General features: G+C 33.4%; 1 protein-coding gene across 4 annotated transcripts in view; it reads left to right on the top strand.

Annotated features, from left to right (window-relative positions):
- Positions 1–18,337, top strand: part of LOC143237538 (FERM, ARHGEF and pleckstrin domain-containing protein 1-like) — a 51,643-nt gene that overhangs the window by 248 nt on the left and 33,058 nt on the right. For 3 of the 4 annotated variants that reach the window (XM_076476929.1, XM_076476930.1, XM_076476932.1), the window contains exons 2-3: positions 9,268–9,581; positions 10,768–10,872. In XM_076476929.1, coding sequence (XP_076333044.1) covers positions 9,423–9,581; positions 10,768–10,872 — 264 coding nt within the window. In that variant the 5' untranslated portion in view covers positions 9,268–9,422. Of the gene's footprint in view, positions 1–79; positions 173–9,267; positions 9,582–10,767; positions 10,873–18,337 lie in introns of those variants that run through there. The other variant, XM_076476931.1, reaches the window with a different exon arrangement.

Here is an 18,337-nt window from a genome sequence, read left to right as displayed (position 1 = left end):
TTTTTAATTTAATAAACATTTAAAATAATGATTTCGTTTATATTTAATACTAATAGCCTAAGAAGTATTGCAGAGTGCAGTAGTATTATAAAGTAGCATCTGCTTCTAACGATTGTGTGAGTTTTAAGTGTAACGCTAACAATTAGTGTGAATTATTGAATTAGATCGTGAGGTAGGCGAGTGCTTTACCGTTTACGAATCAAAATTTAAACAAACGTCTCTCTATAATGGTTGATTATATATGTAATAATATTGTTGCGTATTGTAATATTAATTATTCGTGTAAGTACGTAACGTGTGTTTCTCCTTTGCTTACAACTTATAAATTAAGAGTGCTGTTCTGAAATATGACATTCTTGTGGGTTATAGTCATAATCGTTTATTAATCGCAATTTTCAATGTTTCACTATGATCAAATTTTAGGTTTACGTTATAAATCATGAACTAAAGTGTAGTTAATAACATTACAAGTATTTTGTTACTAATTTTATAATAACATTTGTTTAAATTGTGAGCACATATTGCATAGATTCTACCTTTTAGTACACAATTAAAATTTCTGTATTCAATAGCCTGTTTATAGCTTACTAAACTTTTTCCAAAAGAACAAAAGGCAAGGTGACATAAGACAACAAAAAAACATCCATTAATTTCATGCACACACACATACATCAAATAAAAATATGTACAGTTTAATGGTTTATCTTTGTGCATTCACAAAGGTTGTCAACAAAAATTAAAAATAGTTCAAACCAATTATATTATCATGGGGCATTTCATCACTGACAAACATTTCCTCATGTTTGAACCTCCACCCCTCAAAGAAAAAACAACAAACCTGTAATAGCAGGAAACTGTTTTTGAGGCTTATGTTTATCATTCCTAATGTTCAATTTAATATTTCTGGTCTTTCCTTTTAGATGATAACGAATAATATTGAGAATGTAATAATAATTTTTAACATCAATGTGAGTGTGATAGTTCTCTGAAATATGATACAGAGAGCAAATTATGAATTTAAACTTAAGGACACAGTTTATTAAGTAGTTCATGTGAGTTTTTTATGTATTTAGCTGCATACAAGAGATTTTAAATGGAGTGCAAAGATTAAGTCAGGGGTTTCTGGAATGTATGTGGATCAGTTCTTGATAACAGGTAAACTACAGTATGAGGGACAGGATTAGGGAGGTATAGAAGCATGATAGTTAGTGCTTTTAAGCATGTTAATTAGGAAGGAGTGTTTGTAAAATCTTTAAACGACTTTATCACGGACTGTTCTTTAATGATAAGTGAAATTTCTTTTGACTGGAGTTTTTTGTTATGGATTTTGAGGAATGTAAGATTATTAACTTGGTTCATAACAATAGTGATAAAGAAATGTAAATTATGGGATATAAGGGTTCTTTATACCTGTCAAGGACATTCTGACTTCCAAACACAAAACTAATCATTAAACAAGCACAATATCCAAATTTTCATTTACCACAGTAAATGCCACTCTGTTCTACAGATTGACCATCACTTTGTTGGAGAAGTAAAACTGCATCTGAGAAGATATGTTTGACCTTTCTAGATATTGAATTTATTGTGTTTTCTTTCCTACTGCATCAAATTAAACACAAAAAGTCATTCTGGTGGATCAATCATATGAATTTCATAAATAATTTTGAATACTTTAATTATATGTACATAAACCTCCCCCCTCACGTGTTTTGAGACAGAACATGCTAACATATCTTGGCATATTTTCATATGACAGCAAATTCATCTTCATAACCATCCTAGTAGTACTCTTCATCTGCTCCAACTACTTAATATCATTCCTATGGCAAGGAGATTAAATAAAACTATCCATATTACTTCAAATGAAGTTAAGTAGTGACTTGTACAATGAAACTTTGGCCTCTTTATGTTAGTTTTACTACATACAATATAACACTGTCTTGAAGACTTAAGAGTGTATCAGGCAATACTCGAACATATACAAGTGGGTTCAGAAATTTATAAGATTTTTTATGGGATTGACCAGATAAAGGTTTGTAATTCTTATGCTGTATTCTTAAAATGATGGAATGATTTGACAGAAGTGTATGGCTTGGAAAAATGACAGATTGATTCACATTTAATTTAAGAACTTATAAGTGAAACTTAAAGAAGAATGTGAGGTGTTAATTATGCTCTGCTTGTTATATCCAGTAATGATAATGTCTATCACCCACTACCATGACATATGAAGCCAGTTGCTACAACAGAATTAGTAGTGGTCTCTTAAGATACTTATTATAAGACCATTTTATTTCTCCAACAGGATGATTAATTTATTGAATGAATTGTCATAAGCAGTAGTGGTGACCAGCATTTTGCAGGAGCTTAAGAAAAATAACTAAGTTATAATTTTCCACTTCCCTCATGGGTGGTTGTATAAGAACAATCTTGAAGAAAGACTAAATGGTCTGTCTGTATGTTATTCCAAATATATGCACAATTTGTATTATGATTACCCACAATGATAAACTTACAGTTGTGATAATTAGATACTATTTCTGGAGAACGAGTCAAGAAAATCAGTCTTACTCTCTAAAATCACATCATTCATGACACAATGAACTAGAATGGTTGTTTGGCTAATGTTTTATATTTGGAAACCAGGTTTGTCTTTTGGTAATTTATTTATGTTATTTTGTTATATGTATTATTATATTATTTGGCTCTCTTAAGTATTTTGTAACTGCTTATTTTATCTTTGTGTTGTTTCTTTCTTGTGGTTTTTGTTTTTATGATATTTCCCTGTATGATGGTTTTTCTACATATATTTATCTTGTAAGCACTTTTAATTCTATTTTTGTGCTTATAAGAATTTTAACAATTTATTTTTTTTAATTTAAATTATCAAAATATTGATGAATGAGATACAGACTGATTTTTTTGGTGTGTGTGTGTTATATTTTTATTTACTAACATATATTTTCTATTAAATTTGTGGTTACCTGTGTTTGTTGATTTGTGCAAATTTTATTATAATTTAAGTTGTATAATGTGTAATTGTTGTTTGACATTTTGGATGCTATCAGTAATCTTTTTCATGCTACTTCCTTATTTTGCACAGGTTTTTATTTATTAATGTTTCTGTAGTTCTGTCATTTACCAGAGTTACCAGAAATGTTCTTCTTTCAGTAAAATGTTACTTCGAAACCTGTATTTTATATACTGTTTTTCCTTTATTTCTTTTTGTATTGATTCATAGGTCTCAACTGTGTAATCCATTTGTTTGTTTTCTGCTTATAATGTTTCCAGGTAGTACTTTTCTTATATAATTAGAATAATCTGTTATGGTTTCTCATGATGTATGTGTTTGTCTGTTTTTATCTCCAGTTTTGTTTCCTTCATGTGTATTTCTTGGTTATTGTGTATATATTAGTTTTTCTTTCTACATGCATTCAAGTTTTTCAACTTTGCATTTTACTTGAAGCTGTTATTTTTAGTTTCTTTCTCTGCAAGATATTTTGGTTCATCTGAACCTGTAGTGTTTATTTTTTCTCATATGTTTTGTTTTCAATTTTTATTGTGCAGTTTTGTATTTTGGGTTGCAAACATATTTCTTAACAAAATTTTATTGCTGTATATTAGTCTTAGGAATTGATCGAAAGTTTCTGAAAGTGAAACTTTTTTGTGTTATGTATTGCTTATTCTTTATTATATTCATATACCATGATTAGTGTCTGTGTTTTATTTTGTGATGGTATGTGTATACTCTTTCCATTGTTAATGCCATATTTTTAGTTGGTGCAATTGAATTTTTATAGATTTTTGTAAACATTTTATAATGGGTTGTTAGTGGTGTTTATTAGCACAGGATATAAACATACCATGCATTTTCTGCCTTCTTATTTTAATACAGTATTATTTAAAAATATATTAGTTATTTTGAATGTGCACTGTTTTTACATAACGTATGGTCAAGGAAACTATTAAATTAATTTTTTTTCACTACCTTTGCTTCATCATCATTCTCCGGAGACAACGCCTGTTCTGCTCATGGTATTTGACTGTAACGTTGCATGTTCAAGCATTTAAACAGCTATGCCCCCTCTGTATATATCAGATGATATCTTGATATTAAAATATAAAATCTTGTGTTTGAATGAGAATGACCAGTCTATGGATAGCACAAATCACCCCGTTAAGTAAGGAACATTAGATTAAACAATCTTGTAGTAGTAGTAGATGATCTTGGTGTTGTCAGCTGTAAGGAAGTTACCTTTTGATTCAATAAAATTGACAGTCCAGTGTTTAAGCAAGTACATGTATTTTTTATATTAAATTATAAGGATTATTTAATTCTATTTTAAACGTGTCCAATCTCTATGTTATTTTAATGAACTCGTGTATTCAGAAAAATTAAATACTGCTTTGTAATAGATACTTGGATCATCTGTTATTCAGTGAACCCATCTCATTTCTCTAAGAATAATCAGTTTTATATGAGTATAAATGCCTTAAAAAATTCACATGTGCTCATCTACCTATATAATGAAAAATTGCCAAAGATTAGATCAATATATCTAATAGTTTCTGATTTACAGCCCTGTAAAATTTAATTACTTTTTAGTTATTTTTGGCAAATTCATTTTTGGGCAACTTTGGCTGCTTAAAGCTGCAAGAGTAGTGGTGGTAAAAGGCTGACATTTGCTACACTGACTGAATTAATCCCACAGACTTTGCAAATGGTCTCAAACTAAGTTTATCTCTATTAGGATTTGCATAGTGAGGTTGCAAAATTGCCTGAAAACCCAACATTGTAAAAAAATATTGGTTTATTTAATAAGCCATAGCTTTAAGACTTAATATGATACAAAGCTGAATTTTTTTCAAATTTCCTATAACATATCAGTTGATAAATCAACAATTGTTGTAATTAAAAGTCTGTTAGATCTCCTGTAAAAAAGTTAGCTGCATGCAACTTTTTTATGATTTAGCTAAAAATAGTCCCACTTCAGGCCACCGTTTGACCATGTTACCAGTTATTCAGCCTTTTCAGATTTTTACCATATATTCTTACATCTCTGAATATGATCTACAAGAAAAATCAAGATGGTGTTCAACCTACATTTTGAGTTATAATGTTTTTAAAGTATCCTTTGACTATACGTTTTTTACTTGAAAAAAAACACTTCACTTCAGGTGTGTTACTGTGTGCAAATATATCCATATAATTTTGAAAAATACCTGTCAGAATGTTATGAATCCCACTGAAATATTCTAACCAGCATTTTATAATGTTAAATAATGAAGTTGTAAGAAACGAGGAAAAAGTAATGAATTTCTGAACAGGTTTGTTGGCATATCTAGTTAGATCACATGGCAATGCAAATATATTGTTTATGCATTACAGTTATGCAGATATGGCTGAGTTTAAGATTCATAATATAATAAATACAAAGGTAAATCAGACACAAACAGCACAATGCTACAACAGGGGATAACAGAAAGATCATAGTCACACCAAACTGAAATAATCGTGACAATGGAATGTTTCAAAAACTGCTTTGGTGATAAATTAGTTTTTACAACATCAAATAAACATTGCTTTGTTCTGACAGCTTGAATAAATTTCTGAATTTTGAGTTTGATTATGTTGAGATCACTTTGACTTAGAACATAGTGGTGAGCACTACTGCCTTGCACTGTAGGTGCACTTATCAGACAAAGAATATGTTGGAAAGGAATCCAGCTTTCGTCTTTACGTGACCTTGCAGGCCATGAGAACAGTTTGTTTCTTGATTTCTTCATAAATGATACCAACACATCAGAATGTTCATCTGATTTATCTTTTATATTTTCCACATACCATTCATGATCGTATATGCGTGCTACATATTTCCCTGGCTGATAATTGTCATTGTTATCATTAGACCCTATTTGAGCTGCTGCAGCATCACTTTCACTGTTACTACCAACAGTTACAACTGTGTACACATCATCATCTGACAGCCTTCTCATGTACAATTTGTTGGTAGAGTGGAGAATAAAGCTATGATGTGACCTAATACCTGCCACAGTTTTGTATTTTTCAAAGTGCTCAAGTAGATCAAACTTTACACAATTCTGCAGGATTGATTCTTGATTGACAAGAAAGAACTGAATACCCTGAATGTGGTCCTTTGCCCAATGGTACATATCAGAGACACTTAAAATTTGATTATTTATAGGCAATTGAAGGCTTGCATGAGCCACCAGCCTCTTCACCGTACGCTCATCTCCGTCGCATGGACTTTTACCATGACTGGTGGCAAAAAAATGCCATTCAGTGGACAACTGATAATCTCCAAAATGGTAGCAAGAATTTGCAAGATTTTTAAAGTTCTTGAATTGCAAAGCTCCACCATCACTGAAATAAATGATCTTTTCTGTGTTTGGATATTTCTGTTTAACATGGCTTAGTACTGTGGTAATGAAAGCATGAACAGCTACTGTGTTGTGTTTCAGACAATCTGACAGAACACACATGCTAACAACACTGGTATCTTGAGATCATGTTCAGAGATGTAAGAATATATGGTAAAGGTTGATTAGAATGTTTCAATGGGATTTATAATTTTTTCACAATTATATGGATATATTTGCACATAGTAACACACCTGAAGTGAAGTTTTTTTTTCAAGTAAACAACGTATGGTCAGAGGATACTGTAAAAAATTATAACTCAAAAAGTAGGTTCAACATCATCCTGATTTTTTTGTAGATCATATTCAGAGATGTAAGAATATATGGTAAAAATCTGAAAAGGCTGAATAACTGGTGACATGGTCAAACTGTGGCCTGAAGTAGGGCTATTTTTAGCTAAATCATAAAAAGTTGCATGCAGCTAACTTTTTTACAGGAGATCTAACAAACTTTTAATTACAACAATTGCTGATATATCAACTGATGTGTTATAGGATATTTGACAAAAAAATCAGCTTTGTATCATATTAAGTCTTAGAGCTATGGCTTATTAAATAAACCAATGTTTTTTTATGATTTTGGCTTTACAGGGGATTTTATAGCCTTACTATACAAATCCTAAGAGAGATAAACTTGGTTTGAGACCATTTGTAAAGTCTGTGAGATTAATTTAGTCAGTGTAGCAAATATCAGCCATTACTCTTGCAGCTTTAAGTAGCCAAATTTGCCCAAAAAATGAATTTGCCAAAAATAAAAAAAAGTAATTAAATTTTACAGGTCTGTAAATCAGAAACTATTAGAGATATTGATCTAATCTTTGGCAGATTTTCATTATATAGGTAGATGAGTACATGTGAATTTTTTCAAGGCATTCTGAATGGGTCACCTGGAAAATTTTCCAAAATCTGGATGATTTGACATGGAATGACCCTCAGACAGTCTAGAATCATTAGGATAGCAACACCAACTCGCTACCATTTTGACTGAAAACGCTTATGTGCTTGTGGGGCCAATTCAATTGGATGATTGCATCAAACAACAGTCACAGCATTGCAGAGAAACAAATAATGTACATTAATTAAACAGTGACACTAAGGCTTCCCTGGAGTACTAGGGATGTAGCCAGTGCTGAGATACAATGGATGTTAAAGTACAGGATCATACAGCTTACAGAGAATGCTCAGTTGTTTCCAGTAGTTATTTCCAGGGTTAAAGATGGTACTTCCAGGTTTTTCATTAATTTTAGACTAGTGAATGTGGTAATTGGTATTCATGTCTTTTCACTACTGTGAACAAATGAATATCTATGTTAACTAGAAGGAACCTGATGGTTCAGTACATTGCATTTGGCTTCCTGATACTGGCAAATTGAGCTGAATAACAAGAGTAGATCTAAAAATGCTTTCACTGTGAGTAATGAGTTGTGTGAATTTCATACTATGCTGCCAATCCTGTATAATGTGTCAACTACTTCAGAGAGGCTAAAAGAGCTTACACTTAATGGAAGAATGCCTGAATTTTTGTTGACATTATTTTGGTGTTTGATCACATGTTCAAGTCCATAGCAGAGAACTTGAAAATGATATACCAGTAGGTATAAAGAAGGCTGGAAACTAAAATTAGAATATTTTGCTTTCACTTGCATAAAGTGGAAATTTTCAGTCTTTGTAGGTAGAGATGGAATTTCCACAGACCCTGTTGAAATAGCAGTGGTGTGAAGATTTCCCTTAACCTGTGACCAAGCCAAAACTCAGCAGTTTCATTGGTTTCACTTCTTAGTATCAGTGATTTGTAGTTAGCTTCTCTGCCATTATTGACTCTCTTGAATGTTGAGATGCATTTCAAATGGAATGAGCAACATAAGCAGCATGCATTTGAATCTCCAAAGTGTGTTTTGGTGAAAGTCTCAGTGTTATACCTAAGACAGGAGTTTGACTTATTGTTATTTACTAATGCTTGTGAGAATGTAATTCCATCAGTATAATTATAATTGCAGGATAGAGCATAATTTGAAGTTGTGTATACTAGTCATATGCTTACAGCACCAGAATGTAGATACTGTAAAACAAAGATGAATTGCTTACAGTTGTTGTCTTTGTAAAACACTATTTATGCTGCTAGTATGGTAGAAAGTTCTCTATTCAGATGGACCTTGCATTGCAAGAATGGTTTATGTACTTTAAGAATATGAAAGGGGTGATAGCATGCAGGAGTATGATTTAGGCATAGAATATTGTCAGAACCCACAACATGAAAATGAGGATGAAAGTTGTTTATCCTTTAGGTTTTCTACTCCTACATTGTAACTTATGCACTATAGTCATACATTTATTTTACACTATAATGCATTGCATTTCTTTTTAGAGTCCTTGGACTTGTAAATCTGTAAACATTATATTTAACATACAGCATTTTGTAGTGTTATGTTCTTAAGATGTACTATATTTATATTTCTGTCTTTGAGTATCATAATAGAAAATAATGCAGGCTCTTAAATACAAGTTATTTCTTTTTACAGTATCTGTTAATTTTCCTGTCATTAAAGAAATCTTGAATTAAATTGAACATGTAGGAACAAGGCAGTTCCATTTTAACTATCTTTTTTTTTCATGTTTAACTGGCCTCAAGGCAAGTTAACACCACATTTAGGAAAATAAGAGAGACATGGATTGACGCTATATACAAAAGAACATATTGACATATCAGTTGTAAAAAAAAAAAACATACTGTGTAAATGAAATGGTTGTATTTTGAATTCAACTGATTTCTTGTTATGTAAAAAATAATTCAAGTATGAAAATTGCAGATTTCTTTATTTTGTAGGGTTGAGTAGTTTTATATGCAAAATGGAGAGAGAGCAACAGGCTTTAAGTATGAGAGACAAAGAAGTTTTAATTCCTCCAAGTCCTAGATATAATGTGGACAAAATATTTCAAATAGTTTAAGAATTTACGATGTGGAGTAACAGGGTGTAGATTATGACCTCTGCTTACGTTGGAATATCAGCATCTCATGAGAAGATGAATTCATTCAATCATGTGTATGACAAGGAGTCACCAGCAAGACGGAAAACAGGAAAAATGCTTTCTGTCCGGATCCACTTTTTGGATGATTCTTTGGGAGATTTTCAACTTCAGGTTAGAAAGTCAAAGATTGTTTACACATGTATGGAGAAATACAAAATACCTTCCTTAGTAAAACTTTTACAAAGAAAGAAAATGATTATACATAAAGACAAGTGTGGTTAAAAATTACAATTATGCTAATTATATTTTGAAACCCAAAATATTTAACCAGCCTGTTTTTCTATCTACCAATGAAAGTGCATAGCATTTCTGCAGAAATTAGGAAATTGTGATTTTTGATTTGTTTTCAAGATAAATATGTTAAAAAAATTACATTAAGACTGATGAACTTTTGAAATACAATTCTCATAGTTGATAAAGTATTAACTTCAGTTATATTTTCTGACTTACAAAATATAACTAAGGACATTTGAGTAATAACACAAACTCTTAAAGAAATCATGTATTTTAGTATTTTATTAAATGTTAAGTTTTATATATAAAGGCAAAGCTGGTGAAAGAAATGTAAGTTAGCAAATTTTGTGAAACATTTTAATGACTTATTGGAAACCCGTATAGAGCCACACTTGTGAGTTGTACACTATAGAACATATTGGACCAACATTTTTTGCTGTAAGTTAATTTGTGTTTATTTATGTTTCTGTTGTTGATATACTTACCATTAAATAATCATTAATATATTACCATATGTTGTTGCATAAGTTCAGTAATGTGATACAAGAAACTATGCAAACACTTAATGGCTTATAAAGTTTGTACAAGTTTAAGTTCTTTACATTTCTACTTCATGACGATGTGAGTCTCTAGACATATTCAGTTATTATATTGTTTAACATGTTAAGAAGATCCATGAGAAAATTTATTAAAGTGTCTGCAACAAAGAAACGTTTTAGTAGAGTGTCTATTATAAATTCACTGTATGACATATCACATCTGTGATTTTGCATCAGTGTTTAACCTTCTAGTAAAGTATACTCCTAAATGTGTTAGGTAGGATGAGAGAACAATAGAGAAAATACAATAGAGAAAAGCTTTTCTATTAAGTTACAGCTTTTCTAAAAATACTTAGCTTGTTATTTTAGTATCAGAAGCTATAGTAACATACTGTGTTATGACTGTAAGTGCACATGTATGTACAAATGTATTATGTATGTATGAGACATGCACACTTTTCTTTAAATGTGCATGTATGACTAAATTAGCTGTATTTTTAACTAGTTTTTTTTTTCTTTTATAGTTCAAAGCTTTAGGGAAGGTTTTGTTTGAACAAGTTTGCAACATGTTGAACTTGCTAGAAGTTGATTACTTTGGGTTGGAATATCCTGATGCTTATGGAGTTATGGTAATTCCTTATAATCAATTTTATTGGTTTCCTTTTTTTTTTATTATAATTGTTTTATCTTTGAATAAAATGTAACTAAGAAGGAAAGTGATATTTCCAATATGATGTCTTACCCCTGCTTACAAAATACTTTCTCATCTTATACTACCTTCTGTCAGTGCAAATTTTAATATGCCACTAACCTTTATACTCTCACTTATTTCTGCATGTTAACATGCAAGTGGTTGTGTAACAACCCTCCACCAGTAGGAGTGCAATATTACACTTTTTATAACTGTGTACCCTCTATAATCTCGCAGCTGTTAACCACAGAGTTATGAAGTATTTTATTTATCTTCCCTTCATTTTCAATTTTGTGAATTATGTACTCACACGTTCAAATTGTTATGACTACAACTACTGCAGTGGAATTACTGATCATATCCAATGAGTCAGAACCACAATTTTTGGCCCATGAATTATGGCTCAGAACATATTGATGATTGCCATATTATGGCATTCAATGATTGGAAAGTTTTGTATCTGGACAAACTTTTTTGCTCTCTTCAATGTGCTTCTCACTCTCATGATGTTTTGGGGGACTTGTCCAGACCTCTTTCCCCTTTGATGGATTTGATTGTTATAGGATCTTAGGTTCTGTCCTTATTTCCTCTTCCTGTATTCCACCCCTTGCTCTTCTCAGAGACAAGGCTTTGAGTCATTTATTTTTGTGTAGACATTGCATTTTATGCTGTTTGTTTTGGGGAGCATTTGTGTTTAAAATTGGTATGCTTTAATCCCCCCACATACTGTGGACGATCATATTTTTTTTATTATAATTGTTCCAACTTCCCTTATTTTATTTCACACTATTGGTGTTGCTTCTCCTTTTGTGGAGATGAAACCCAGATAATTTGATTACCATTTCCTGTATTTGTCTTACTCTGACCACTCTTCTTGGGTCAAGGTTGGTGGTGTTAGCTTCTTTCAATTTGACCTTGTAAGGAGGTCTGTGGTAGTCAATTCATGGGTTCGTAAAATCACTTTGGTAAGTCTGGTCCTCTACTTCCATTCACCTCCCCTATTGTCCCACAATCCAGTTACTTTCCCCTCCCCTTAGGATCCCTTTTTTGCCTGCATAATTAAGTCTAGGAGTCTTTGTTTCACTTCTCTATGGAAGTTTGGCTACTTCTTGCTTTTTCACAAGACAACTCAATTCTACGTCTTCAGTTTTTTTCTCCAGGATATTGTGATGATAGGGTAGCTTGTCCCAGTGGGGCAATTGTTCTTCACATTCAGGTAATTCTTGGTTCATCTCAGGGTATGTTATCAACTTCCACTTAGTCAGGCTCTACCTCCTCTACTTCAGTTGTGAGATAAGGAATGTCTTACATGCAGCATCTCATCTTCTCCTTCTCCTGCTGCATGAGAGGTTCTTTTTTCAAAAAACTGGCTTCTTTCAAAGCACTTTTTCTTCTTTGCTGCACCATCATGCATCATCATTGCTGGGGTTTGATAGACCCATGGAGCCTTGTTTGGAATCTTTTAGATGGCCTTCCTACCCTCCCTTACAGACTGATATTGATTAGTGGTTGGTTGAGGACAGTAATGTTATTGATGTTTTTCTTCCTTCACATCATCAGGAATGTCACCATTTATAGATGCTTCTTTTTTCTAATAGGAGGTGTATCTGTCCATGTCCTCTCTCCATATCAATGTTGAAACATTTTGCTATCTATCAGATTTTCTTCACTTTTTGGAGGCTTCTAGGGGTAGATGGTGATGGTTTATTCTGACTTTACTATGGTGCTTTTGTAAATTAGGCAAGGGGCACTCAGTTGACAGACCTTTGTTTTATAACATTGGATCTTCTCTGTTGGGCCCACTTCTGTCCCCTTACTTTATTTGCATAATCATATTCAGTGTTATGAATATGATTATGGATCAGGTATCTCATCTTTGTGGTGTGATCTTCAGATCTACCAGTTTTTCAGGTTTTGTGTGCTCTAAGTGGCATCCAGATTTGGATAGTTTGTTGCTCTTATAAATACACCACTTTTCCAATTTTCATCTGCTGTTCCTTATCCTTTGGTGAGAGTTGTCAATACTCTCAGTTAAGATTGCTTGTGTTGGTATATATATATGCATCTCCTTCTCTTTGTCTCCTCTCTCTTATCCTTGCCATACTATGAACCACTCTGTTTAGTGTTCTGCTGCTGATAATGACTTCCACAGTTGCACCAATTTTTAGTGTTGCTTTCTTTTCTCTTTCTTTATTTATGACACTTCTCCATCAGCCACATTCTGGTATGCATAATCTATCTGTACCTGCACTTCATATTCACACATGGTTTTATTTTAACCCTTGCCTGAACAGTCAAGTTTTCTTGTGCAGCTTTCTTCACCTTCCTTTCTGTTGTTTCTTCCTCCATGGAGACTTATCTATGTATGGGATGCATACCACCACTTTTAGTCTGTTTTCAGGCGTTATAGTCCTTCCATCCTGTGATTCATCACAAACCTCTCTATTTGTCTTGGTTTTTGAATGGGGCCTTTTGGTTTCTTTTGTTAGCCCATGGATGGCATTATTTGCCTTCTTTTGGTTTAATCACTTTGCTTGTATTTTCCAGTTGCCAATCTCATTCATATTGTTTTATTCCTTACATTTTTCTCATTTTCTCCATTTTATTTCTCTTCCAGATTAACACCTCTATGTGGTCCTCCATGCTTTCCCCATTCCTCCATTGGATATTTTGTTTTCATGTTCCTTAAATCAACTTCCATTTAAGTCCCTATTCCTATTTTTAGTAGTGTGTGAATGTTATTCTGATATTTTTGTGTTTAATGTTTACCATGTTTTTGTTTTCTTAGCTTCTCTGTTCTCCTCTTTCCTGATTGTTCCTTTATGCCCAAGATTTTGGCTGCTCATGAGGGAACTTCTCCCTTCCCTCTTTCTCCAATATTTATGACTGTTCCAGTTCTGCCCTTCTCGTTTACCTGGTCACCTTGATGGCTTGTTACATGTTGTACTCTTCCCTTTCATGGTTCTTGGATCTATTTGTTATGAAATTGTCCCTTTTTCCATGACATTTTTTCCATTATCTTTTGGGTTGAATTCATAAGTTAATTTGCCTGGTGTTTTTCTTCTCTTTCTCCTAATGGTTGCTGCCTTTTTCATGTTTTTTTTCCCATCAGGTCTATTACCTTACCATGTCCATGGTTACACATTTCCATCTTTCCTTGAGGGACATTATTTGTGCTCTGTTTATCTGTGGCTAATAAGTATTTCATTTTTCTTTTTCTTTGAAGGAATCTTTAGTGCATACTTGGATTTTGCTCTTTGGAAAGTTTTGCCTGACCAGGCATACTTAAATCTTAAACGTTGTACTGTACAACCTGTGATCACATATCATGTTAGATGACAGTGATGTTGAGGCTCTTCCCATTGTTGACCTGTTGTACAATTCCAGATGCTGCTAGGTTTTGGTTGTTTGACTCCATCAATCTAGGCACTGAAATACAGTATCATAACACATCACAAGATCATGTTACTCATACCATTGAGAAGGGGTGATCTATAGGATTTCTTGCAGTCTGTTGCTTCATAAATACGTGGACTACCACGATAGTGGTAGCAAAGCAGATAGTGACTGCTGATAACCTCTGATGATCTGTGCCATTTAGGTGTTCCTACCATAGATTTCTTCTCTTGAATGGGCAAAATACAACTCAGTTAATAGTAGTGCAGTGGCATTCTGCTGATATAGGTGGCATTATGACTTACCTGCTGCAGACCTGATGTACAGTTCCAGATGGCACCAACTGTTGGATTTAGCACTTTGCCTACCATCTGCTATACGTTGGTTCCTAGGGATCAGGTGTTAGTTAGAGCTGAACCAGCCATGTAAGTTCTCACACATTTGGATGGTACCCTTCTTCTACTGGAAACTGAAAGATAAATTCCAAATGCTGCCCGATTTTGGACTGGAGATGCAATCTCCTATAGCAGCTCTTCTTCCTCCTATCCATTGGATATTGGTTTCTAGTGGATCTGATGTTAGTTATAACTGGGTGAGATACATGAATTCCTACATTTGTGAGGTTGGGTACTCTCCTCTCACCACAAATTGGAAAAGAAATTCCCATTGCTGCTTGGTTTTGGATTTGAGCGGAACAGCCATGTGGCTCTTCACCTTCTTACCATCTGCTGGATGTCAGTTCCCAGGGGTTCTGGTGCTGGTTATGGTGGAGTTGCATATTTGGAGAGGCAGGTTCTTGGTATGGAAGCTCCTCTTCCCTGCTGAAACTCATTTTTGAGGTGAAAAGTGGAGAACCTTTTTTCTACTGTGGACATAATATTCTATTCCAGATGCCACCAAAGATTGGTTGAGGTTGAACTACTTACCACTCTTTATAATTCTCCTTGGTGGTCCCTCCATGTTTCCACAGTTGTTGGCAACACATTACTAATGAGCACATAACATGTCTGGCTCAGAAGTGGTGCAGTTTCCCATGGGTGTGTGTTTTTCAATGTCTTCTTACACCTCATGGGTTTTCTCTGGGCATTTCCTAAAGAGAGATCACCTTCTTGCTGGCCATCATTGGTTCATTGTTGGATTCTAGTGTTTGTGTTTAGAGGTAAGATATTGTATCATAAGTTGTTTTCCTAAATTAAACTGAAAATGTATTTTTGACAGATACTTACCTCCTCTCATGTTTCCGACCCATCCTTTCCACTTTTGGTGTAATCTGACCCATCTCAAAGTGGTTAACAGCTCCAAGATTAGAGAGAGAACTAGTTACAATAGCTGTAGTGTCACACTTCTATTGGTAGAGCATTGCTGCATAATAGTATGCATACTAATATGCAGAAATAAGTGGAAGTATCAAGACTGATGACAAGTGAAAATTTGCACAGACAGAGGGCAGTATACACTGAGAAAGCTTTTTCGTAAGTAGAGGTAAGTATCTGTTGGAAATGCATTTTCAATTTATTTTAGGAAAATGTTAACATTTGAACATATTATAAGTGAACTATTTTCAGTTAAAATATTTTGGTGACTGTGATTTCTTGGTAATTGTTTCTCTTTTTCTGTGAAATTTCTGCATGGAAGGTACCATGAAAGTGTTGTATTTTTGGTTGTAATGAGAGAATTATGGTTAATATGCCTGCAAAATTTTATTAATAGATTGCTTTGTGCACAGTAGATACAGAGAGATTAAAGTAACAGTTTTGCTTTAAGAGTCAAGAACTAATTGTAGTTAGCTATGGAAATTGAATAGCAGAAGTGAAAACTGTTTGGTGTTGTTCTTTTTCTAGTGTAAAATTGTTGAACCAATATACCTTGAAGAAAATTAGGTTATTACTTCACATATATCAGTAAAACAGCTTCAGCAATTTTTCATATTCTCAGAATGGTAGTACTTGCCCCATAATTTTTAATGGGTTATAAGCTAGTTCTCCAATAAAGGTTAGCAGCTGCCAGTCTTTATTAACTTCTATGCAGAATTATACCATGGAAAAACCATGAGTCATTAGTAGTTAGAAGTGGGTTTTTCTTGTACATTAAACAATATATTTTATTCTTTTAAGATGTATTTATTACTATTTAATTTTTAACTTGTAAGTAATGAATTTATCAGGCTTAAATATTAAAGGTTGTATTCATTACGTTTATAATAGTAACTTAAAATATTGTAATAATATAACTTTTTTTTGTATCCACAAAAGTTTAACTAAATACTGGAAAACAAACTTTATCAATACCATTGATTACCTACGAGCATCAGTTGTGCTGATTAGCATCATGTAAAGTACTTAATCAAAATTATATTTGTATCCATTTTTTTCTCATAAAAATCAAAATACGTGTACTAGCTAGTATTATTTCCAACATGGTACTTATCTCTCTTAATAATCAACTATTCTCATTTAGTGCTGTCCTCTATATGCAAATCTTTTCTGTAGATATGCCACAAACCTGTTGGAATTGAAAGGTTCCAAAATATATCTTGTGCAAATCATCATGTTTCACTTATCCAGCAGTAGGTAGCGTGACATGATCAAGTGATTCATACGACGACTCCTATACTTCTCTACCAAACTATCACTTCTTGCTTTGCCAGCACTTGTATTTGGATATGCTTCTCATTTGACAATTCATGTTCAGCTTAAGTTTTCTCATGAAATGGTTTTCTTTAATTTATTTAATTTTCAATGAGACAGTTTCTTCACATTAAACTTTTATGAGTTCCAGTTACATTATTCTTTATTTCTTATATTTGGTGGACTGTTCTTCTCTATGAATTTTGGAGTTCGTGTTACCACTTCAGTTGTCACTCAGTTGACTGGTGTTCTTCCTGAGGCTCCAGGTGTAGGTGATTTGACATTGTATTTATCCTCATTTATCTGCCAGGATATTGAACATTACATGCTATAGCCTTTGTCCCTTTGCCTTGCCCCAGATTCTCCTGAATTGGCTCTGCCTGTTTCAACTGATAAGAACTTGGATCATCTATTTCTGTGGCAATACATTTTTGACATGATTCCAGAAACACTAGAACCACTGATGGCATTAGTCCAACAACAGTGTATCTTTACCAACATTGTTGCACATTTGTCTCATTCAGAATCCCATATTTTGCCTATTACTGTTTCCCATCCTTTCTCTTCCCAATACTTACATGTCCTCATGGTGCCTCTTCTAGTCTTTTTTTTTTTTCAACAGTGCACCTCACATTTCCAACAGTGGGTTCTGATCTGGTGGGAGCTTGTTTTGCTGTCTTCATCACTGGTGTTCCTTCATCAAGGATCAATGGGCTCTTCAGGTTTTATCAGAAGGATTTGTAATTCCCTTTCTTTTCCCATCTCCCATATTTCCTTTCCTTATTTCTTTCCTTCCACTTCAGGATCATGTGGCCAGTCAGTATCTGTCAGAAGAGGTTCAGGAATTGCTATCTCAGCAGGCCATCAAACCTATTTCCATCCTTTAACGAGTCTTTATTCCCTACTTTTTGTTGTGCCCAAGCAAATTGGGGACTGGAGATTAATCTAGGTTTATTTCACCTTAACCACTTTGATTACATACCCTGTTTGACCAAGAGTCTTTTCTCCCTACAGTTGAGCATTAGAGACCTTGTTATTGATCTTCTAATGTTGTGAGTGGCTACTATTACTATCACAACTGTCTTTGTGATAGAAATATATTTTTGAGTGCAACTAGAACATTTTTAGGCTTAGATGAAATTGCCTCAACATTGGCTGTCAAAAAATTCATTGTGATTGCAGCCACAGTGAATGCACAGGTTGAAAGTCAAACATTTTGGAACCCTCCTCATTCAGGTAATCAAGATAATGGAGATGGATGATGACATGCCAAAGTGTAACAAAGTTCTGGTCTTACTTAACAGGACTTGAGTCTTTCTGCTGAAGATCTTTTGGGCTCTGGTCTAAAAACCAGATACAAAAGTAGGCAAAGAAGACTCG

Source organism: Tachypleus tridentatus, chromosome 13 (assembly GCF_004210375.1).
Source record: "Tachypleus tridentatus isolate NWPU-2018 chromosome 13, ASM421037v1, whole genome shotgun sequence".
Lineage (NCBI taxonomy): Eukaryota > Metazoa > Arthropoda > Merostomata > Xiphosura > Limulidae > Tachypleus > Tachypleus tridentatus.
The sequence above is the reverse complement of the archived record's forward strand: the minus strand, read 5'-3'. Positions and strand labels throughout refer to the sequence as shown.